This window comes from Convolutriloba macropyga, chromosome 3, assembly GCF_964194025.1.
Source record: "Convolutriloba macropyga chromosome 3, txConMacr16.3, whole genome shotgun sequence".
Taxonomy (NCBI): Eukaryota; Metazoa; Xenacoelomorpha; order Acoela; family Convolutidae; genus Convolutriloba; species Convolutriloba macropyga.
Genome location: NC_134470.1, coordinates 1547376 through 1572782, shown reverse-complemented (window position 1 = coordinate 1572782; position 25407 = coordinate 1547376). Strand labels below are relative to the sequence as shown.

The window sequence follows — 25407 nt, the reverse complement described above, 5'->3', positions numbered from 1 at the left end:
CAAAAAAACTTACAATCGTTCCACTTTTATACACTCCAATACCTGGTTGATTATTGTAATGACATTTTGGATCTAATTAACGCTGGAAATTAGATGTACCATATTCGTTATTCTTCTATAATTCTTACGAAAGGTGAGTTTAGCAGGGGAGAAAATTTTTTGTAGTGCTTTCAATGATGTTATCAAAAGACCAATATAATTTTTGTCAAAATTTCTCATTTTAAATTTCCTAATTGGACAGCCAGCTCTATCGCTGTTTTAAGATTGCCGCAATTTTGATGGTTTTTCTCCCCAATAACAGGTACGCACCAGATTTATACAAATTAATGCAAAAAAATCAGTAATTTAGTTCTAGATTTTGCCTCATAGCCGTAAAAATCCTATCGGAATTTCATAACTATCTTTTCTGAAACCTCAATAACTAGCCTTTCTGTCCTCTAGCAGAGCAGTGACTTGCTCTTTGGCCAGTTTGACCTGATCCTCCATCTGTGCCTGAAGTGCCTCAATCTGTAACTTCAACATCTCAACGTCCTCCGACTTCTGATTACTCTCAGGAGGTCCACTGGTAGATACAATTGTCTTTTTAGACTTAGGCGCTCCTGTAGTCTTTGACGTAGTGCCTTTTGATGACTTTTGTTGGATGGACATTTTTGATGGAAAGTTGACACTGGAGTCACTTGTTGTGTTGAGAGAGTTGCCACCAGTATTCTAAATGCGTTATTCACCGTTATATGTTGCATATGGACTTAAATACCTCCGGGGCTCGCTTCGGATAGACTTACTTGACCAGTTTTTACAGCAATAGATCTAAAACTAAGTTGCTAAATTGGCTGAAGTAAGATTATGAACTATTTTCTTCATTTGTTATTAAGAGAAGGATGTGAGTCAAGTACGATCAACAATTTGTCACGCAAAATGACAGAAAAGAACTGCAATTTATTGAAACAGATGATGGCAATCAGATAAAAGTTGGTCTAAATAAAAACCGATTTTGAGGATTCAACACGAAAAGTGGTGGACGCCGGTAGAGCCGAACCGTCACAGAGCAGAATGCCATAAAATCAGATTTAACACCGAAAATCATAGAGAACCAAGGGACAACTAATTTTTTCGCCATTTCTTAGATTTGTAATTCAACTAATCGTATCGTTTGGCCAATCAAATTTAACCATTCGGCTCTGATTCTGGTTCTTCGCCCCTAATTCCTCGCTCCACAAAAGGTTTGCAAGTGATTGAGAAAGGGTAGAAAAAAGAACTGACGCAAACGACAGTCAAATTCAGAAGATGTCAATTTAGTGTAGAAAGTAAAGAGTAGAAAAGAGTAGAAAAGAGTAGAAAGAAAAGGGTAGAAAGTGATTGAGAAAGGGTAGAAAAAAGAACTGACGCAAACGACAGTCAAATTCAGAAGATGTCAATTTAGTGTTTATCTTTGTATTTGCTAGTCTTTAAATATATTCTTACCTTAGTGGCTTTACTGGACACAATTCTTCTCAATGATATTTCCTCTCCATGTCCGCCATAATCTGACATGGACTCATTGCAGAAACTGTTTTGAGGTCGCTTGTACTGTGGAATGATCACTTTCGCAGGTGGTTCCTTATGGAAGTAAGTTATATCACCTCCCCCACTTTCGGCAGCAGTCAGAGACAGAAGGTGCTGGATCTTCTTTCTGTCTTCTAGTTCTCTCAATTTTAGTCTGTCGTTTTCCGCGTATAGGCGTAGCACCTGAAGAACATACATACTCCGTGGACAGTAAAATACTATGCATAAAGCGGCACGCTTCGCTGGCTGAACAAATTTTAGCCCAGAGAACAGGGCCTATAGGATCGAGTGATGGATACAAGAGACGACGTGATCCAGATTTGATCCATTACATTTAAAGAACTGAGAGGTAGATGAACAGATAACTAAGGATAGATAGACGGGTCTCAATTGTACCCAGAAAACTAACAAGAGATTCTCCATTAGTCCAAAAAATACAAAAAATCATGTTTTGAAATAGTTAATCAAAGCTATAGCGGTGGTCTCATCCTGGTATTTGACAACTCAGTTAATTAAAGTGTATCTGGACGCTGTTGTCTTTTACGATGTTCACACATCAAAATTTAATATTTTAAACATCTCACATAATTTTTGACCAATTTTGAGCAGGAGTGAAGAGGCCAGATTTTTCAGTGGCGTGAGAAATTGGTGTTTAAACACGGTTCTGCGTTTTGAGTGGGAACATTTTTTCACGTATGGCACCTTGAATTATGTTTTCACTGTTACTTCTCTTGATTTTTTTTAACAACGGTGCGAAGGGTGATACAAAAGTTCTAAAGGTTCATAAAATCAGCGGGTTGAATCCTTCATTGCGCAGCCGATTATTTGTGACACAATTCTTCCGAATTTTAGGAGATTTTTAAATTTGCCTTTAAACTGTGTTCAGATGTCTTGTAGGTAAGTGAGTCACATTGATGCGAGGTACCGTTGATATTCGAGGTATTTTCAATCCGCTTAAAGTCCTTCTGATTGAAATCCTATTTTCAATCTTTCTGTTTACAGTTCATCGTTTTAAACTTTAGAATTTTGATAGTATGTTATGTCTTTGTTGTCTTGTCATCTAGTGACAAAAGCAGTATTAATACTGTCCATTAATTTCAAAAGTCAGTCTAATGCATGGTTTTTGTTATTTAGCAAATGCTTTTCATGACATCCCCATATCTGTATTTATATAAATAGATTGTTGAATTTTTCCTGATATTAGATGCTTTTTGATTTCTATTTTTCTTTGTCAGCTAGTACTGTAAACGAGAAATATAACCAACTTTCAAACGCGACAGAATCTATTGCATGCTTTTGCCAATGAATTCACATTCGATTCGATTCTTTACATTAACATTTTTCTGCTTTCCGTTGTCTTTTCTGTTTAGCTCACAAATGACAAGGCTCATCAGGTTTCTATTGATCCGTAACAAAGTTTGCTCAGTGATATCAGTTAAACTATTGGTCCTCAAAAATTTGATAGTGTTCTCTTGAGAAAAAATCTAGTTCAGCCTGGAGTTCAACTAACTTTGTTATTCGCTGTTTGTGACACCCTCTAAGTCAATTCGATTAATAGACGTCTCGGCTTTCTAGGTGCAAAAATCTAACCTTTTTATTGAATTAAATTTTTAGCTAAGTTTTTGATAGACAATTTGTTAATGAAAAAGTTGGGAAAAACAATAAAACCTGTCTGTATTTGCTGATTTCTGTCAATTTCCTTTGTTATATCTTTTGTCACTATTTACTTGTTTCAAATAAATGCTAACTAATGACAGAGATTAGACCTTTTCTCTAGCTTTCACTTCAAAGATGTTATTATATAGTTTTGTTTTACTTATACCAATAGTCTTCTTCGATTTTTGTCTAGAATTCGATCATGCGCCATGAAGTCATTTTTTATCTGTGACTACCAACATGCATCGCCTGCAACTTTTTTGAGTTTGTTACTCTGTTAGTTACATTTTTAAACAAATCTTTTGATCATACAATCAATTCATTTGCTAAAAAGTAATTTCTCCTCTAACAGAATTAGGCATGTAAGTATGGTATGAATAGTTTCAACTTTCAAATGTTTACTTTTTGTAAAACCAATGTCTCCTTGCTACTCGGTAGCTGGTTTTAGAACACGAGTAACTGCAGGCATGGGGAGGTTGAGCAGATATGAAGTCTGGCTGGTAATATTTAAGGTAATTCAAAAAGAACACTGAAACAGTAACATTGACATAATTGCATGTAACTAATGACAGGGCTCATCAGGTTTCTATTGATCCGTAACTAAGTTTGCTCAGTGATATCAGTCAGAAACTATTGGTCCTCATTAATTTGATAGTGTTCTCTTGAGAAAAAATCTAGCTCAGCCTGGAGTTCAACTAAAATTGTTATTCGCTAGTTGTGATACCCTCTAAGTTAATTCGATTATTAGACGTCTCGGCTTTCTAGGTGCAAAAATCTGATCTTTTTATTGGACTAAATTTTTAGCTAAATGTTTTTGATAGACAATTTGTTAATGAAAAAAATGGGAAAAACCATAAATCCTGTCTGTATTTGCTGATTTTTGTCACTTTTCTTTGTTATATCTTTTGTCACTATTTACTTGTTTCAAATAATTGCTAACTAATGACAGAGATTAGACCTTTTCTCTAGCTTTCACTTCAAAGATGTTATTATATAGTTTTGTTTTACTTATACCAATAGTCTTCTTCGATTTTTGTCTAGAATTCGATCATGCGCCATGAAGTCATTTTTTATCTGTGACTACCAACATGCATCGCCTGCAACTTTTTTGAGTTTGTTACTTTGTTAGTTACATTTTTAAACAAATCTTTTGATCATACAATCAATTCATTTGCTAAAAAGTAATTTCTCCTCTAACAGAATTAGGCATGTAAGTATGGTATGAATAGTTTCAACTTTCAAATGTTTACTTTTTGTAAAACCAATGTCTCCTTGCTACTCGGTAGCTGGTTTTAGAACACGAGTAACTGCAGGCATGGGGAGGTTGAGCAGATATGAAGTCTGGCTGGTAATATTTAAGGTAATTCAAAAAGAACACTGAAACATTAACATTGACATAATTGCATGTAACTAATGACAGGGCTCATCAGGTTTCTATTGATCCGTAACTAAGTTTGCTCAGTGATATCAGTCAGAAACTATTGGTCCTCATTAATTTGATAGTGTTCTCTTGAGAAAAAATCTAGTTCAGCCTGGAGTTCAACTAAAATTGTTATTCGCTAGTTGTGATACCCTCTAAGTTAATTCGATTATTAGACGTCTCGGCTTTCTAGGTGCAAAAATCTGATCTTTTTATTGGACTAAATTTTTAGCTAAATGTTTTTGATAGACAATTTGTTAATGAAAAAGTTGGGAAAAACCATAAATCCTGTCTGTATTTGCTGATTTTTGTCACTTTTCTTTGTTATATCTTTTGTCACTATTTACTTGTTTCAAATAATTGCTAACTAATGACAGAGATTAGACCTTTTTTCTAGCTTTCACTTCAAAGATGCTATTATATAGTTTTGTTTTACTTATACCAATAGTCTTCTTCGATTTTTGTCGAGAATTCGATCATGCGCCATGAAGTCATTTTTAATCTGTGACTACCAACATGCATCGCCTGCAACTCTTTTGAGTTTGTTACTTTGTTGGTTACATTTCTGAATAAATCTTTTGATCATATAATCACTTCATTCCCTAAAAAAGTTATTTCTCTAACAACTCAAAATTGGGGAAGTAAGCATGGTATAAATTGTTTTAACTTTCAAATGTTTACTTTTCGTAAAACCAATGTCGTTGCTACTCGGTAGCTGGTTTTAGAATACGAGGGACTGGAGGCATGAGGAGATTGAGCAGATATGACGTCTGGGTGGTAATATTTAAGGTAATTAAAAAAACAAAGCGAAATACTAAGATTGACATAATTGCCAAGTAACTATATTCAAGAACTCAACTGGTTGAATTACAGTTTAATCTTATTGATTCATAAATGAGAAGATCTTTGAGCTTTTAGAGCAACGTCGATACTAATACTTAACACTCTGCTGTTAAAGAGCGAAAACTAATCAATACAACTTAAATTCGGAACTGGTAGATGAGCAATGTTTTTGCACTCTATAGGCAAAAACTTCGACGCGTGAAATTTCAGATCAACTTGAACGAACAGCACAGGAATAATGTAGTGTTTATTAATCCGGTTATAAAAGAATTAAACCTGATATGCAAGTAAACAGCTAAATAAAAACACTATTGAACAAAGAATAAGTCAAACTCTGAGCCAAACAATCTTCGTCTAAGATGTTATGTTCAAACAAAAAGCATAGTAACCGTCTACTATACAGTATTTGATTAATCGACAGCTTTTAGGAACAAAAAGAAGTTCAGAAACCTGAAAAATTGAAAACCGCTGGCTGAAGTCATTGAGCTTGAAACCCGTGGCTGTATGCTTTTTTGGCGCAATATGATGGCTGAAAGTTTCTCTGGAAATTCTCTCAAGAGGTTTTTCATTTTTAGACAGCAAACACAATACAAATTGGAAGCATTTTTATTCAGCAGGCCGATCAACGGTCTCTCGTTATCTTCTTCCGCAAGAGTAGTATCAGTAGTCTAGGCTTCAGTCTCATGACACTGAGGTCTCTAGCGCCTCATTTGGTGGCTGATTTGTTCTTCTGTACTGAATAGCAGTTGTACAAAATATTCAAAGTACAAAGTTTGCTTCAGAATAATGACTAGAGAAGTAATTCCAGTAAAATTCAATTAAAAATTTCCTTGTTTCAGCTTTCTAATGTCGTATTTGCGCTTTTAGTCAACATTAAACCGTTGCTTCGAACGTCTCCAGAAAACTTTATCGAATTTTTGGTTCTTGTTTGATTAAAATTTATTAGCACACATTGTCTTGTATCTGATTGTTAGTCACACTTGGTGTTTACTGATTGGTATGTTGATATTTTATTTTCCTGTTAGAGAAGCATATTCTGCATACGCATTGGCATTTAGATTTGTGGTCGCCGATATCTTTCTTTGAGAAACTTAAATTTGGCGCCATTGTAATGTCTAGATTTTTTGTTCATTCTGGTACTGTAAAAGTTCGTTGTTAAAATTATGTTGGGTTTGTCTTCACTTTTGAGGGCCCAAAGATTCACTTTTGAAAATATGCATAGGTAAATCGTTAAAAGATGACATAAGTGGACTCAACAAAGATGCTTGAGGTAACCAACTTGTTACCTGTACAAACTCTGACATATAATCATTCAATTTTGCATTGTCTTCGTTTGCTTAAGTAGGCGGCAACAACTACCGCCAAATCCTGGTAATTTAACTTTCTGCAATAGGAAGTCATAGGTACATTATCAACGGTCTTCTTGAAATCCAGATTGTCTTCATTGCCATCAAATTCTTACAAATGATTTAGGAAAAAACAGCATCTGCGTCACCAATGACATGTCTCCTTGAAAACCACGCTGAGTTGTGCGGCGTCGTTCTTACTATATAATGATTGCCCTAATTATAAATCTAATTTCACCAACTTAACTTTCTTCTTCAATACGTTTTGTGCTGATTAATGTGTTCGTTGGAACAATGATTGTTGCAACTTTCTCGCAAGAGGCTTTTATGATCTGAAGCTGTTTATTGTTGCTTTTGAAATCTGCCTGTTATTATCATTTTAGTTTGATGCAAAAACATAAATGCCGTGGACGTCTGCGACCATCGTTTTAGAGCCTACTTTATCGGGAATCAATTATCTATTTATTAGACTTCTAGGGTTTCCCATTATAGCCGGCAAAGCTTAGTGGTCAGAAAACCTATAGCCCCCTATCATGGTAATTATACCGAAATGGGGGGCTATAATTTCATAATAAAAACAGTAAAACAGAATTTTGGTATAACAAGGGGCTGACAGAGCCCCCACAGCGGCAAGTCTAATTTGCGTGTTCTTGTAGTTTTCGCAGAAGCAGCCAAGTCTCCAAAAGCAGATTTAGTAAGTGAATTGCTGTTCAAAAAATTTCGAATGGAGGTCGGTCATTTGTCGCTCGAGCAACGTGTACGCATGTTTCATTAAATCGTCCATGTTGAGATTCTATTTATAAGCGTAGGAACTCTGAGCCAGAAATTCGATTTCGATTTGATGTAATTGACAGCTGCAATGTTAAAAATTTCTCGTTCTCTCTTTCTCGTTTCTACAATTCACTCAGAATCAGTTGATAACACATTGTAGTTATGTTGTTCCCGCCGAGGTAGAGTTTTGACAGTATGATATCATCGAGCTCGTGGTACATCGACAGGTCGAGGAGTTTCAGTTTCCTCAGTCTCTTTGTACGACATACATATTAGTGACCTTAAGACCATGATTCCCAAGTCCTTTTCTACTATTGGTTGCCTTCGATTTTCATTCTTGCTGAGTCGGGGTCTCTGGTCTTGAATACAAGGTTGTGACATGTTAAGTTTAGTTCAATCTGGTTTTCCGTGCACCATAAACAGAGTGTATTCATGTCTAGCTGCATTGAAATCGCATCTATTCCAAAGATCTTATAATCGTCGGCATAGCCGTAACAGCCGTTTTGAATTTTTTTCTGGAAGCTCGTTTAGTAAAATGATAGTGGATCGCTCCGAGAATGGAACCCTGTGGAAGCCCACTAGTCACGTTCAGCCATGTGGAGCGTTTGTATCCAATGCGGACTCTGTGCTCCCGGTTGGACAGATAATTGGTCAGAAGTTTCAGTAATTTCCTTCTATTCCAAAGTTCTCAATTTTAGTAGCTGACTATGGGGAACTTTATCAAACGCTTTTTAGAAATCAGTGTACACAGCAATCAGTGTTTCCCGGTCTTTGTCCATTTGGCGATGGAGGTAGTCTAGATAAAACAGCATTTGATGGATTACTGAGCGCTTTGGCAAAAATCCAAACAGTTTCAAGTGTTTGACCGTAGACGAGCGATGAGATTTCGTTGAGTATTACCGTTTTGAGGAGTTTCACCACGCAGCATAGGAAACTGATATGTCTATAGTTTTCAACATGCTTGCTTCCTGGTTTGAAGATAGGCGCTACCTCACTGAGCTTCCACTTAAGGGGTACGGTGGCTTTGTTGAGAATAATATGTTGTTGTGGCTTGTGGGGTTTGATACCAGAGGGATTTCTCGCATAACTTCTGATTAGAACGATGTCCAAATGTTGCGACAGTCACAGCAGTTGCAACATAGTTGCCATGTGCAAGGGTTGCAATCAGAGAATCTGTTGTCCACCAACTTCCACATCAGGTTGACTATTCGCGATTTTAGACGACAGGGCTGGCAAACTTGATTTTTTCGTTTATTCTGTTAATGACTCTGCATGTCCGGCAGACAAATTCTCCACGAGTCTTATCTTTCTTGCACTTGTTTAGCTTGAAAAACATCGTGGACCTACCAGATTCAGGGTTGCAAGTGGGAATTTTGATGTTATGTTCTCCTTCAACAAGCAGTTTCGACATGAGCAGAATGTCGTTGCACTGTATGAAGAGCGGAAGTGGTAGTACGTTGAGGAGACGCAGCTGTTGGAGGTAGCTTCGATTGGAGTCATAGCAGACCCAGTTCAAGTCACGTTTTTGAAAGCTCTCTAAGTCTCTGGTTGAACCACGGCTCAACCGTACGCAGTTCAATCCGTAGAGCAGTATTGGCAGAAGAATGGATTTATATAGTCTGAGTTTGACAGACAGATTGACTTTCGGCGAAACGTTTCCTCAGCAGGTAAAGAGCCCTGTTGGCTTTCTTGTTTCTTTCCGAGATGTGTAGAGACCATGTCAAGTCTTTAGTTACAAAAAAAACCAAGATCTTTTATGGAGTCAGCGCTGTGCAGTTGACTTATGCCAAACACCAGATCTCAGGAGTGGTGGTGGATTTTCAGTGCAGCGCACTTTTCAATTGCCAGATCCATTTTGTTGGTCTTCTAGTGCTGAATGCTGTTCAGGTCTTCTTGAATTTGCAAGTCAGCTTTTCCTGTGAAAAGGAGCTTTAGGCCGTCTGCAAAGATGAATGGTTCGCGGAATTTTAACAAGTTAGGTAGGTCGTTGATGAAGATGCAAAATATTAGGGGCCCGAGCAGGGAGCCCTGTGGGACACCACTTGTAAATTTGAGAGTTGCAGAAGAACAATTATTCATTCGAACAAACTGTTCCCTTCCAAGCAGTTAATCATGGAGGATTTCGAGGAAGCAACCACGGACTCCAATTGAAGCACTTTTCTAGTAGTAGACGGTGCGGCACGCGGTCAAACGCCTTCGAGAAGTCGGAGTAAAAAGCAACTACATTGTCATCCTTGTTGCACTCCAGTGACTGATGCACTCTTTGAAGACATTTTATCATGTTGCTTAATATCGACCCTTTGCGCACAAAACCGTGCTGATGATCACTCATGAATTGCACAAAATGAGTGTAGAGAGGCTCATACATGCATTTCTCAAAGCATTTGCTGTCTATGTTAAGGACGCAAATTCCGCGATAGTGTTCATGACTTTCCTGTTGCCTTTTTTGCAGATGGGACTAACTGCGGCCACTTTCCACTTCTTGCGCAATCTTTTTAGTCGTTTGATGTTTTTGAAAACTTTGTGGAGTGTTGAACTCATCTTCTCGGACGTTCGCTGTTACAAATATGGTGGGATGCCGTTGGGGCCTCGGGTCTTCGTTATATCTAGTTCTAGTAGGATGGACTTGAGATTGGCTTTGGAGATGCTGAAATTTGTCAGCGTAAGATTCTCTGCTTTAATATCTTCGATTCTGAAGGGTTCTTTGGCGGAGAACACTGAGTTGAAGAAAAGATTTAAAAAGAGAAGCCTGGTTTTGGGTTGTATTTGCAGTTCTGCCGTTGTACTCCATTTCAGATGGAAAGTTTGAGTCCTTTGTTAGACTTGTGCGATGCTTAAAGAGCAGTCCGGTTGTTCGTGATCCTAGCAAACGATTCTGATATTCTTTACAATCTTTTTTGATCAGTTCAGATACCAAGTTTTGGAGTTTAGCTATGAACACTTTTTGATAGCTTGTAGGTCTCAGAACAAGCCTTTTTGGGTCTCTAATTTTCTTAACCAATGCGACGTGCTTGGTTTGATCCAGGGAAGGAGACATTGACGGTACCTAGTTCTCGATCGGACATTCATGCGTATGAGGTTCGCCTGGTATTCTTCGAGTTCTTCGTAGAAGTTGTCAATGTTAGTAAAACATGTTGGCATGAAGGGAGTTTGCTCCATCTCACTGGCTATTTTGTCAAAATCAGCTGAACCAAAACTCCAATACAATTCTCTGGTACTATTTTGAACTAAATGTGGTAATTCGATTGTTCTACTAGTCCCAATGTGGTCAGAACAGTTGAAAATTATCGTAAAAGCATCTGCATTTGTTGAGAACACCTTGCAATTTTTGTGGAATACGACATTAAGAACGTTCTTGCAACAGGTTGGGCAGTCAATCAATTGACGGAAGAGTCTGTATTTGAAGAGTTCAAGTAATGAATTTTCTTCAGAGTCAGTACTGGTCCAGTTTGTCCAATTTGTATTGGTAAAGTTCAAGTCTCCAACGAAGGCTATGCAGTCTTTTGGGATGCAAGATCAAATTTTCTCAAAACCTTTGATTGAGTATCGATAGGGGCTGGTCTTCGGGGGGTTGTAAACGGAACAGAAAAATATTTTGTTCTTATTTACTTGAATTTCGCAGATAGCAGAACTGTCGACGTCATCCAGTACCAATTGACGAAAGTTGAGGGCACTTTGAATAGCAATGAGAGTGCCGCCATGTGGATTCTTTTCTTCAGTGGATTTTCTATCTGAGCGAAAGATTAAGTAATCATTCAACAGTAATTCGGAATCGATTATTTTGTTATTGAGCCATGTTTCACAGATACAAATCACGGCAGGCTGGCATAAGCTGATTACATTTGATAGAAGGAAGCGTCTTTCGTAATTCACCTGGCTTCGTGCGTTGATCTGCAAAACTTTTATGTTGTGGTCATGAGCTTGCTTCAGGACCTACTGAGTCGTTCGACTCAAGATCCACCTTGACGTTATAGCTAAATAACTCAAAGTTTCTTATCGTCAGTTTCTCTCGAGGCACACCGTCATTCAATAGCTCTCTCCTGCGTTTGAAGCAGAGACTTTCATTCAGCGCTTCTTAAGTTATAGCGTACGTGATATATACATTTTCGTCCAAATTTGTCTCGATTTTCAAAGCTTTTTGCTAGGAACATTCTGGCTTGGTGTTCTGTTGATACCTTAACTACAAGTGTTCTAGATTTTGCACGTTCCTTGATAAATTTACCGAGTCTCTTCATTTCGGCTATCTGAGGCTGGACGCCAATAGTCTTCAGAAAATCGTTAACTTTTTCAGTTGTGGGGGACAAGATTCTTACGTGATTTTTCGACATTTTCGGGGATGCCTTGGAGTCGGAAACTCTTCTTGATGTTGTGATCGTCATATTTGTTGTCCATTTTAGAATTTCTTGTTTCATTCTTTTTGGGAATGCTCCGAGCAACTATTTTTGCATAGGTGTCCTCAACGTTCGCGGAGGTGGTTTTCATCGCTTCTTCAACTTTCTATTTTTCATCGCTTCTTCAAGTTTCTATTAACTCGGTCAAGCTCGTCTTTAGCTGTTCCATTTTCGCCTCGAAGTTGAACGCTCAAATTTTTCGCTCAAGTTTTTTTCCAATTTACCACTCGTTCTGCACCGTATGAAAGTCTCGCGTTCGTTTTCTCTACGCATTTGTTGCAAAAGAGCATAGCGTTCATTCCAAGTTCGACAATGCCATTGACAGCAACTTGTGTCAAGCCAGTGCATACTGATGTCAAGTGTATGTGGCAATCGCAAGCGACACAGTGATAAGTTTTGTCGCTGAGATTATGTTCTTTTTGCAGGTCTTGCAGTTGCGAGTCATCTTGATGTCGTGGAAATCTAACTGACCCTGGAGTTAACCAGTGCAGAAAGATTAACCCGATCACAAGATTGCAGTAAAGAAAATAATAGACTACCGAGTTAGCAGATCTTGCTAAGCGTCTTTGCTGGGCTGAGGATGGTCGTTTGTGTTTTCTCTTGAATCCAAGAAGATCGGCTTTGACCTTCTTAACAAGAACCACGAATTTCAACTCTAGTGATGGGCAAATATGGAGACCTTGCAATCGAGGTGCTATCGTAGTATCTCTGTTTCCTTTTTGACAACAGATCTCTCGAAAGGTGAATGACAGGGAGACCAGATTTAGTCGCTAGGTAGTGGTAAAAATCAGGTGACCGTTTCTTTGCACGTAAACAATTCCAGAGAGGTTGCGGATCTTCAGTAAATCGAAGATGAGTTCCCCCTTGGAGAGCGGGGCACGTCTAATACGGGGATGATGTGTAATCAAGTTGTTTATAACGTCGTGCCAGATGATAATACTCTCTTCTTTGTGGACACGCGATCTCAGAAAGTTCACAACTCTTTTTCGGGGTCGGCTCTAGGGTTCAAGCTGAGACCCGGGGTTGATTTGACTCTTGGCTGTAATCGTCGTCTGATGTTCTCCCACTTTGCTAAAGCTCTGTGAAGAGAGGAGGCAGCAACAATAACAACCATTCACGGCTGCCCCACACATTTTTTTATCTGAAGAAAACTATTTAAAAGGCGGTATTATAAACCAAGTGCAGCGATTTGCTAATTGAAAAGGCGGTTTTCTTCAGGAGAAGGTTACCAACAGCATCTGGTCCCTTGGCTTTTCCTGTTTGCAGTTCATCGAGAGCTGTCTCGATTTTTTGGTTAAATATATGCTTGTTTTACGAATTTGGGTGTATATTTCAGTGTGCCGAGTACCTGTGCGAGGGAGGGGGCTATAATGAGAAAGACCAACTTTTATTAACTTAACGATACATATAGCAAACAACTCCTAAAATCTGTCAAATAAACTGAGCCAAACCACAAAACTTGTTTCTCACCTGTTCCCGTTCCTGGAACAAATACACTTGCATGTCACTGAGCGCTTTTTGAAGCTGGCATATCTCCTCTTCGCGTTGTCTTATTTCACAATTCAGACTCTCTTGTTCTTGAAAACCAGATTTAAAGCTATCGAGCTTCTTGCATAATTCTTCAAACTCAGCGTCATACTGAGATATTTTCTTTCTATAGTAGTCCAAAAGGTCTTTGCTCGGCCGCAAATTAGCCAATCTGGTATTAACAGAAGGATAAATAGTCAAGTCCTGCTCTTGATCAAGTTCTTCGGCAACAGTTTCAACGTTGGATAACAAAGTAACTTGTTCAGACGGAAGGGCCATTTCACCCTGAAAATTACAAGGGGGATCGGATAATTCTCGGGATAAATGAAAAAAAGTAAAACATAACCGTCTAACGTCGGGCGAATTGCGCTCAAACGACCGGCGAGCGGTTGGCACAATCAGTAGCTAGATATGGTTTAGTGAGGCTAGCTTCAGATTAATTAAAGGGGTGTGAGGTGAGCACAGCGGGGGCACCGGGGGGTTGTTGTGGGGGGGGGGGGGGGTTGTCAACCTCTAAGAACCGCCCTTCACACAAAAAGTATGTCTCCAAAAGTTTCTGTGAATCGCATACTTTGAGACTAGTGAGCTGAAGGGCTCTAAGTGCACTTAAAACCCGCTGGGCGCTACCTATTTATCCCGTTTTTGAGGACGAAAATTCAAATGCGTCAGACGAAAAATCGCATAAAGACCAACAGGACTAATATAATTGCTAAAAACTTCGTTTGAGAGCAATTAATAACAAAAAGACTAATAGGTCCAAAATAATTGCTTAAATTTAGTTTGAGAACAATGTTGAGTTGTAAACATTTAAATCCAGAGCGGTTGAATAAAACTGTTGCATTTATTTAAAACATTGAAAAGTTTTCAAAATCAACACTTGAGTATCTTTAATCAAGGAAAGGCAAGATCGAAGAAGATTGAAACAAAGCAAAATGCACTCTAAGCCTAAAAATTTAGGGTTGGAATACACAGCTCACAATCAACTCAAAATGAAAATTGAATAAAAGGCAAAGCTTTTGATATCAGTGCTCAACAATGTTTCCATGAAGTTGCCTTCTGCCTTCTACTTTTTATGTCTGAAATCATATGTTTTCAGACAACTAACAGCCTCCCTTATTTATATCCCATCCAAATGTCCGAGCACTCACACTGCTCAAGATGTTGGAGTGGTTTGGTGTTACTCATGCGCCACTTACCAGCACGTGAAGGGTAATGGACTCAGCGCTAAGCGAGAACAGCATCAGAACTTCCGCTGCGTAAGCTGCGAAACGAAAGCAACAGTAATCTTCTCAGAGGCAACAACTCTAATGAGGCAGACATCGCAAGCTAGCCAGATAGCCAGACATCGCAAGCTTCTAGGTAAGCCTGTCCTGAACCATGCAGTTACTGGCTGAACCTCGAGGACAGCAATCAAGAACTTATGAAGGGCATCTACAAAAAATTTGTTCATTGGAAAGCAATATTTTAGAAACAAGACAGGCATTAAGTTCACCGATACCTTGAATGAAATCCTGTCTGCCACTTAAATTGATTCTAAAGCGGAAAGGACAATGTACTGCGCAACGGTGATGCCTCATCTCATTCTTGCAAAAACAAGAACGGAGGATGACGCCTCAAACAACAAAACCATTGCGAGACGGTTAGATCAATGGATAAATTGGGGCATAGATTCCCTGTTTCTTGAAGCAAAAGCTATCCAGGAAAGGATGAGCAGAACAAAAGCAAAACGATCTGTTGATGAATACAAAGAATGTGATAAATACATGTCAACAGGAAAACTCTCCAATGCCATTCGAAGTCTTACAGAAGAAGCAAAAGCTGGTGTCCTTTCTTTAACTGAAAAAGTTGACAGGAAAAGAGTCCTTGATGTCTTACGCGAGCAACATCCGAAACCATGCAAAGCAAATTTGAATTATGTAGTTAGTAATGAACATCCAAAGAAATTGCCATATCATCAATCCTTATTTGAAAAACTGATTACCTCAGTGGTTAGAAAGTCTGCCAAGAAAACGCATGGAAGTCATGGCCCTTCTGGTCATGTTGCCAACGAATGGCAATGGCTTCTAATATCCCCTTAAGTCCCCCTCAACTGATATAAGCAAAACGATTGCTAAAAGAGCAATACGATTAGCTACGACTCATTTGACTTTCTTCTTCCAAATAATCTTTGTCGGTTGATAGCTCTTGATAAATGCCCCGGTGTACGACCAATAGAATTGAGGAGGTCCTCAGGCAATTTATTAGAAGGAATAGTGTCAAATGTATTAAAGCTGACCTTAAGATATCAGGAGGTGATCAGCAACTCTGTATGGGTCAAAAAAATAAGAATTGAACATGGTGTCCATTCATTGACAGCTGCTTTCAAAGACATAGATTCGGAGGCGATCTTACGCAAAAAACGCTTTCAATAGTCTCAATAGGGATCCTGTTTTTACGAAAAATTGAGAAATTATGCCCTTCTCTCTGTCGTTCCATGTGTAATTCATACCGTGAACCATCGAATTTGTTTATTAGCAAACAAACAATTTTCTCTCAGGAAGGTACTACCCAAAGCGACCCCGTTGCGATGTCGATGTATGGAATTGCCATTATTCCCCTAATTGAAATTGACGTTTGCTTCACAGTTCAGACATCGTATGCTGACAAGGGCTACGCTGTCGGCTCTCTTGATTACTTGAAAAAGCTTTTTGCCTCATTGAAAAAAACACGGTCCTGCTTTCGGTTACCATTGTACCAAATGCCACATCATTACAAAAGAACAAATTTTTGAAAAAGCACAGCAGATTTTTGTTCACGACGAAGTCGAAATAGTTGACTGTTTTAGAGTACTTGGTAGTGTAATAGGTTCCGATAATGCAGAAAAGAAATTTACAGAAATATCATTAAAACAGCAGAAATCAGTCTTATAAAAACTAGCAGCTCAAGCCAATGTTGCATCTCAAAATGTTTATAAAACGTTCATTTCATTGGTTCGGCGTAAATTGACCTACTTATCACGTACAACAACCAATATTGATGACCTTTTAAAAGAATTTGAGAAGTCAATCAACGATGATCTATTAACTAATCTATAACCCCACCTACAAAGCAAAATACAGGTATGTTTTCGTTGTCGATAAGGGAGGGTAGCCTGAACATCCTTAAGCCTGATGACCTCTTTAAGGAATATGAACGATCATTTCAGTTGTCAAGTCCCTTACCACTATCGCTGACCGAAGCCGAACTAAAGCGACAAATTTTACGTGAAATAAAAAAGGAGAAAGAGCTTGCTATCAAATCAAAGAAGATGAGAAATAAGAGCGAATTAAATGAGAACGAGATTCACTCACTTGAGTTAGCTAGTGAAAAGGGTGCATCGAGCTGATTGAAAGCTATACCATTGAAGCGTTATCACTTTGACCTAACGAAAAGCGAGTTTCGTGATGGCATTGCGTTTCGCTATGGCTAGGTCCCAATGAAGATGACATCACTATGCACTTGCAATGAACAAATCACTGTGACACATGCCCTCCACTGTCCAAAAGGAGGATACGTGCACATGAGACATAATGAACTCCGCGATTCGTTTGCGAACTTGTTAAGTGATGTTTGTCATGATTTCGTGATCGAACCTCATCTTCAGCCGTTGCAAGGGGAAATCTTTAATCTTAAGTCAACAACAACTGATGATGATGCAAGTTTAGATATCAAGGCCAACAGACCTTGGGAATTGAGGTTCAACAAAACCTATTTTGATGTGAAAACTCTCAACTCGCTGGCAATAAGTTGCCCTGAAAGCAGTAGCGAAGCCTAAAAGTACCATGAATCTGTTAAGAAAAACAAATATGCCCGAAGAATAACTGAGATTGAGAAAGCAATGTTTTGTCCGCTTGTCTTTGGATGCACTGTGGAGCTGGCCCACTAGCTTAAAAAGCGCTAAAACAACTGGCATCAAAGGTCTCTGCGCCAAAAGAGGACAGCTACGCTGATATCATATCGTATCTAAGGACAAAAATCAGTTTTGCCCTCTTGCGGAGTTCTATCTTCTGCATTCGCGGGTCAAGGACGCCTAGGTGGCGGGAAATTGTAGATGCCTCGATGTGAATTGAGGTTGAAGAAGGGAGGCTGTTAATTTTACTCATCTACTTTCGTCATTATTTGTTTGTTTTCTAATTTTGTCTGTCTTTTGTTTTACTTCCTCAGCTGGTGTTTGTACATACCTTTTTATCGATAGATTTAAACAATACAAAATGCTTTATGAAGACGCAGTGCTGTGAGGGCCCCGGACCAGCCAATATTCACCCATTGTTGGGGAGGGCCATTTCTTAGTTTAACTTTTTTTAATGTCTGTAATCAAGACTGAAATATGGCTTTGAAAATAAGAATTTTGAAAACTTTGAAAAATGAAAAGGTTGATTCTTGAGACAACGCACATCTTAATTTAGGAACAAATGTAAGCTTCCCTTTTTCAAAGAATTTATTCGAATATTTTATGAACTTCTAAGAACATTTTCGAACTTCATACAAATTGATTTCTTCAGTTTTCCGCGTCTGCAATGGCTGCCCTTAATAATGAAAAATACGAGACTGAGAGCTGAGAAAAATTTGTGCACTTTTACAAAATTACATTGAAAACATGTCCGAACGCTTTGAAACGCTTTTCCGAACGCTTCCCTCGTTCTGTATTATCAACTGCGAATTGAATCATATTGAAAGGTATAAATGTCGCAATGGCAAACAAACTTCAGAATGCTATTAAAAAACAAAAACAGCAAACTGAATGGCAGTGACTGCAAGACGGTTGAGGCGAAGAGCGAAAGCAAATAGACAAAATTTTAATGTGCGCGCAGCAGCACGAGCTATGAAAATAATAAGTTATCTATGTTGTGGTTGTAGAATATGCATTTGAGCTGCAGTCTTTGCAGGTCAACATGAGGTTAATTAGAGGTCGCTTTGGCATTGAATGCGAAGACTGTGTCTGTCATTAGAGGTCAAATGGTTGCAATTAATGAAAAATTTAAGATAATTAGGATCTGACTTCTATGTTGAAAGTTTATGCAGATGTAATCTGGCGTTTTGAATTTTTAACCTCTACATCCACGAATGCATAAAATAGTGCTTTTTAGAAAACTAAAGCCGACACGGGTACGGTCAAAATAAATGATTTCTGGGTATCGTTCATTTGATTTTTGAGCTATGCGTGTGCATGCTCTGAAGCAATGCGTCTGATGAGTGTGTGTGTGTGTGTGTGTGTGTGTGTGTGTGTGTGTGTGTGTGATGGGACGGGCTCCTCCAGTGGTGGCAAATATCAACGGTAAAAAGGATTCATGTTCAATGTCAACAATTCTGACTTGATATTTAAGGCCTTTCAATTTCTTATGTAGTAAAATGAATCTTTGATGTCTTTAATTCTGTTTGTGGGAGCATAGGGGTTGAAGATATTTAGATCTTAAATGGAGCTCTCAAGACCACTGCCCCATTTTCTTCGCGGAGATGTCGAGTCTTGCCTCATCTTCGATGCAGTTATAGTTTGTAAAACTGTCGTTGTCTAGGGGCTGCAGATGTGGTTCGACTTTGACGTCGTGGCCAATTTTCTTCATTAAATCAGCGAAGAAATCACGTATTTCCTTGTGCCTGTTGATCGGGTATCCGCCTTTGGGGCAGTGTAGGGCGTGGTACATTAAGAAAGGTGAACCAGAGGCACATGTTGATGGCATATTTTTGAAATCTTATCCGTAGCGGATGCAGAGGCGTCGCAGAATTCCGATTATGTGATCCAGAGTCCGTGTTTTTCGATTGGCAAGGCTTTAGCCAGGAAGAGGCTCTTTTCTCCCTTTCAAGTCCTATCAGAGGTCGGGATTCGTCGCGTCAATAATTTGGTTTTGCTTCTGCGTTGCTGTTTTCAGGCGGTCTTTTTGGATATCTTTCTTCATTCCGCCTTGTTCCCGAATTAAGAGGTCGGACGATGAGTCGTCAAGTGGTACAGAAGGATTCTGGGAGTCTGAATAGTTTCTGCTGTAATCATCTGTTTGGCTAATTGCCAGACCACCGTTTCGAGATGGGGAGGGAAAGTACCGGTCTCGTTATCTCGTCTGGACTATATCTGTTCGTAAAAAATGGGATAAGCTTGTTGCTGATGATTTCATCAGCATGGCGAAGAAAGTCTTGTTTTATATGTGGTTCTGGACAGAAATTTCATTTTATTCTGAAGTCATCTGACGAAGTAGTGGTAGGCTGCGTGAGGTGATGAATTGCAAAAGTTTAAATGTTTTTTAATTAATTTCGTGTAGTCTTTCGTTTTGTGTTTCAAAAACTCCTGCATATCCTTGTCACCGCCAATAACTGATCCGAGAGCTCTCGCACCGTTGAGAATTTGACCATTGGTGTTTGCAAAATATTTTCGGCCTATTGTTTTGTCAATGGTTTGACAATTAGCTGGTATTTTGGTGCTGGCGCTTTTAGGTGATAGCCAAAACTAGGCCCCTGATTGGAACGATTCTCAAAGAGTGCGTGCAGTTGCTGGAGTGACTTGTCTGCAGTGCCGTTGTCAGATTTCCACGTTTGTACGTTTCTTGGCGTCTGCAATTTCAGGATTAGAGGCTTTATTGCAATCCCGTACATTAGCATGGCTAACGGTTCTCCTTGAGTGCAACCTTCGCGAGATAAGATGGCTTTTTTTGTCAACAGAAAGGTGGCTTGGTGTCTGGTAGGAGTTTGAAAGAAGCATGACAGATTCCATTTCTCGACCACTCTGACTGGTAGCGTCTGCCATAAGATTCTGTGAAGCTTCACGGAGACTGACATCACGAAGACGAACGTAACGATTGTCCTCTAATAGTGCAACAATCACTTACAATAGAATATTAGATAAAATTTTGCATAAAAATTTTAGTGGCAGAGTGGAGTGGGTGTCAACATTTATGAACCGCGCCTCAAACCATAAACATGTCTCCAGAACAGTTTCTGTGATTCGCATACTTCGAGACTAGTGAGCTGAAGGTCTCTAAGAGAACTCAGTTCCCACCGCTTTGTCCCGTTTCTCAGGACGAAAAGTCAAATGGGACCCACGAAAAACTGGTTTAGCAAAAAATCGCAAAAAAAGACCAGCAGGACTATTTTAAATGCTACAAACTTTGTGGACAATTTACAAGGATTTCCTGAAAGTGCTAGTTATCTCAATTTTTATAAAAATTTTCGACAATAAATCAGCGTCGTTAATGAGGGTAATAGATAATGACATCACGCCTCATAACAGCAGCTCAAATGTGGCATCAACGAGTTAAGTAAATATATATATATATATATATATATATATATACATATATATATATATATATATATAAATATATATATATATATATATATATATATATATATATATAGAGAGAGAGAGAGAGAGAGATAAAACGTGAGCGAGAAAGTGAATGAAAGCAACCTCGACCAACAGAGAGATAGAGAGAGAAAGCGAGAGAGAGAGAGAGAGAGAGAGAGAAAAAGTTTCCACGAAGAGATTCCACACTGTAGCTTTTAGTTTTCTAGACTTGTTGGAAATTAAACTATAATAATAAATTGGTACGGCTTGAAAAAGGCTCATTTCACGAAAGCGAGATTTCATCATCATCAATTTATCAAAAATTATCAAATTTATCGACATGATCGACCAACTACTGATTACCATAAGTCAAGACACGGTGGTTTCCATTTCGCTGTTAAAAGCAACATTCCGTATGACCATATCCAAATAAAGTTGATCGTTCTGACAAAGTAGTCCCGCTTTTGTCCTCTAAGAATGCCAGTCCCTATTGATTTGCAATATCTACAATGCCGCAAACCCCAGTCGAATCAATGGGATTTTGTTACAGATTCTGTAATGTAGATGAATTAGTACGACAATGGTTAAAAGGTTTAATGGGGAACAGTAGACAAAATCTTTCCCCGAGTCACCAAACAAAGATGAAAATTACCACCATGGATATCCAGATCCACTTCCAATATATTAGAACAATTTATTACCCTAAAAAGGCAAGTAATTTATCCTTGTATATACTGATCAAACTGCAAAAAATCAGAAAAACAAGTCAACAACTCAAGCGAACATGGTTCAGCGGATTTCGAAAAGAACCGTGCCTAAAGGGCGTGTGTTTAGTAATATACAATAGTACCTCAAATGCATATCAAAACAGCTCAGTCCCTCTAACTGTAAAGTACAATCATACTGAAACTTCCGATGACACATTAAACGCCGAGTTCCTTAATAACCACCGTTTTCAGTGACGCTAACGAGATTAAGGACTCAATTACACAAGAACAAATAAATACAATAGATTGCACCAAAAATCAAATTTCTAAAATACTCTCAGAGCTGAATCCAGATAAATCAACGGGACCAGATCAAGTAGGAAGTCTTGTTTTAAAAAAATTCCTTAATTAATTGAGCAAGTCCCTAACTACCATCTTTCAAAGGTGTATCATCAAACAATGCTTCCCTGCATATTGGAAAACAAGTCAAGTAATGCCAAGTTTCAAGGAAGGCAATGAAGCTGACATGACTTGTTATCGTCGAATTAGCCTTCTCTGCTGCATATCAAAGAAAACTTTTATAGAAAATATTTGCTCAAGTCTATGGATTCTTTCGTATAACATTCCAGCAAGGACAGGACAGTTCGGTTTTCGAAAAGGTTGATCAACAAACACTTCAATTAATGTGTTTTCTCGATCAAATTTACGATTCCAACGATCAGCAATCCGTGAAAGAACTATATGTCTTTTATCTTATTTTTGCTAGAACCTTCAATATGGTACTGCAAAGTTTTGCTAAACAAACTGAGATTACTAGGATTTGGCGGAAACTTGCTGGGCTTGATAAAATCTTACTTGTCCAACAGAAAACAATTCGTACAAATGAATTGTAAAAAATGGTCTCCAGAATGTAACCAGTGGAGTCTCACAGTGTCAGTTCTCGGCGCACTTCTGTTTGTCCGAAGAAACGCCACACACAAAATTCTTCGGCTATACCGATGATTTTCAAACAGATGTCCTAGAAAAGGACTAAATGAACAAAGTGAATGAAGACATTAAATATGGCTCGCAAAGAATCAAAAGATGAAAAAAACAAAAAGACAAGTTTTGTACATAAAATGTAATTTGAAAGCCATATTCACGCAAAAAGATCCGAAACCAATTTGAGTCCGGAAGGGTTTAGGTCTTATTTTCCAGCAAAATTTAGATTGGAATGAAAATTGCTATAGACGATCAAATGAAGCAATGAGTGCTCGCTTCCAAATAGAACTCAACTTAACAAACTTGAACGACTGGAAAACTAAATTAATTGCTTACACTGGTTATGTAGTACCCATAGCGTTTTCTGCCCTCCAAAGCTGGTTACCTAACAGGAGGAACTTAAACGAATTCGAATTGTGAATTCGTACTTTTTCTAGTGTCACTAAGGAAGGGAGAATATGACATTGAAAATTCTTAATCAAATGTAATTTGCAAAGAGCATACTCGAAAAAAAGAAAAAGGAGAGTACAGCATCCCCAAAAGGTGTTTAATTAAAACAGATGACAACTTTTTTTGAAGAACGAAATTTTTTTTCAACTATGTTTCGGGATTCTTCCACGAATATGAAACGAGTTGAACAAATATATTCTGCAAAAAATATATTGGAAGTTCCTCAGGAAACACTACTCAGAAGAGAACAAATGCTGTTGGAGAGTGATCCGCAGATGTTAAAACTGCAACATGAGCAGAAAACTTGAAAACTGAACTGTAAATAGGGTGAAAAACTTGAGAGATCAAGCTTTAAATCTTTATTTAATATTATTATTATTATTATTATTAATATTATTATTATTATTATTATTATTATTATTATTATTATTATTATTATTATTATTATTATTACTATTATTATTATTATTATTATTATTATTATTATTATTATTGTTATTATTATTATTAATATTGTTATTATTATTATTATCATTATTATTATTGCTATTATTAGTTTTTATTATTATTATTATCATTATTATTATTATTTTTAATTTTTTTTATCATTATTATTATTTTTTTATCATTATCATTATTATTATTATTATTATTATTATTATTATTATTATTATTATTATTATTATTATTATTATTATTATTATTATTATTATTAATATTATTATTATTATTATTATTATTATTATTATTATTATTATTATTATTAATTTTAATATTATTATTATCTCTATTAATAGATTTTATTTTTTTATTAATGTTATTATTTGAAGAAAAAAGAACTGAAAAGGTCAAAACATAAAACAAAAGGTTCAAGATTTGAAGTGAAAAAAAGTTCAAAATCATTTTTGTGTCTGGAGTTCTGTCATGTTACCCATCTGCAAAACTTTGTTGGCCAGTAAAGATCGTTAAAAGCAGTAGATGAAAAATATTTCAATAAATTTAAAAACCATCGCAAATTTCGACAAAATCATGCTAAAACTTGTGATAATAATATCTTTAGAACCATTTCATTGTCTCCAGAGAATATCAAGTCTCCCTATTTAAAGCCTTAAATAATTCAACTGCCTCATAAAGATCCAAAAACTTAGAATCTAATAAAAGTTTTCCGAAAATTTGAAAAAATTTAAATTTTGTTAAAAAATTGTAAAAACTCGAGTTATTAAAATTTTGATAGCTAATCCATTAACTCTAGAAGCATATTATCAGACCGTCGAGAAGGTCCCTGGGACCCTGTATGCTATTATCAAGTCCTAGAGGAGGGTCCTTGGCTCTTGAGGCCGGAGAAACCTAAAAAAAAGAACAAAAACTTCAAACAACTTGAGAAAAAAATGCAAGTTTATCAAAAAATGGTAAATTTATGTTATTAAAAGGTTGAAAATTATTCTATGGCCAATGAAAATTTTCCAGTTGTTTATTATCAAACCCTAAAGGTTTCTGACCCCAGAGCTTGAAAAAAACTGAAAATTTTACAGTAATCTATTATCAAACACTAGAGGAGGTTCCATGGCTTTTGAGGTCGGAGAAACCTAAAAAAAGATTAGAAAGTGTGACTAATATTTATGACATTAAAAAGTTAAAAAACTATTCCATGGCCATTAAAAATTTGTCAGTAACTTAATATCAAACCCCTTAGGAGGTTCTCTGGCTCCTGCGTATGGAAAGACCGATAAAGAAAAATAAAAGAAAAAACTTGAAAAAAATTGCATGTTTTGTCAAAAAATGCTAAAATTCGTGATATTAGAATGTTGACAACCATTCCATTAACAGTAGAAACTATGCAGTAACCTATTATCAAACACTAGATGAAATTACGGGACACCTAGGGCTGAAAAAATTGAACAAAATGCCAAATTTTTCGAAAGCTGAAAAAATTGTGAAAATTAATATAAATTTGCGCGTTTTTGTTTGGAGAACCAAAACCTATAGCTTACAAAATTGTAATGAAAAGTACCCGTGTCGTGCAAAAGTTTTTTATCATTTTTAACCAGCCTCAATTTGAGACTGCTCCAACAAAAATTTTGAAAATGACGAAAAAGCTTAAAAAATTGCCACATTTTGGGCTCAAAAACTCCTGAAAAAGACCTTTTAACTCTAAGCTTTGGCTTTCCCAATAGCTTTACCACACTAAGCACTTGAAGGATTACTAAACGCGGCTAAGGGCCTCTAATGAAACTGAATGCCCACTGGGCGCTATCTGTTTTATAGGACGAAAGTCAAATGGGTCAGACGAAAAATCGGTCGAGCGAAAAATCGCATTAATAAAAGACAAACAGGACTTATATATTTGCTACAAACTTCGTATGAGAGCAATTAATTACAATATCCACATACATGTAAGGAGAGTGTTCCAAATAAAATATAGATTAATAAAACATTCAATAAACATATCTGCATAACATGAAAGAACATACAACACTAGGAA

The 25407-nt window shown here is 37.4% G+C and overlaps 2 protein-coding genes across 2 annotated transcripts in view; one reads left to right on the top strand and one right to left on the bottom strand.

Annotated features, from left to right (window-relative positions):
- LOC142335862 (coiled-coil domain-containing protein 77-like) overlaps nucleotides 1-25407 on the bottom strand; it is a 385771-nt gene that overhangs the window by 8731 nt on the left and 351633 nt on the right. Inside the window, exons 2-4 of the mRNA XM_075384192.1 lie at nucleotides 13440-13783; nucleotides 1462-1725; nucleotides 427-708 (exon numbers count right to left, since the gene is read on the bottom strand). Of these exons, the coding sequence (XP_075240307.1) occupies nucleotides 427-708; nucleotides 1462-1725; nucleotides 13440-13775 (882 nt within the window). The 5' untranslated portion in view covers nucleotides 13776-13783. The remainder of the gene's footprint in view (nucleotides 1-426; nucleotides 709-1461; nucleotides 1726-13439; nucleotides 13784-25407) is intronic.
- Nucleotides 1-25407, top strand: part of LOC142335826 (uncharacterized) — a 256700-nt gene that overhangs the window by 36675 nt on the left and 194618 nt on the right. The window lies entirely within an intron of this gene.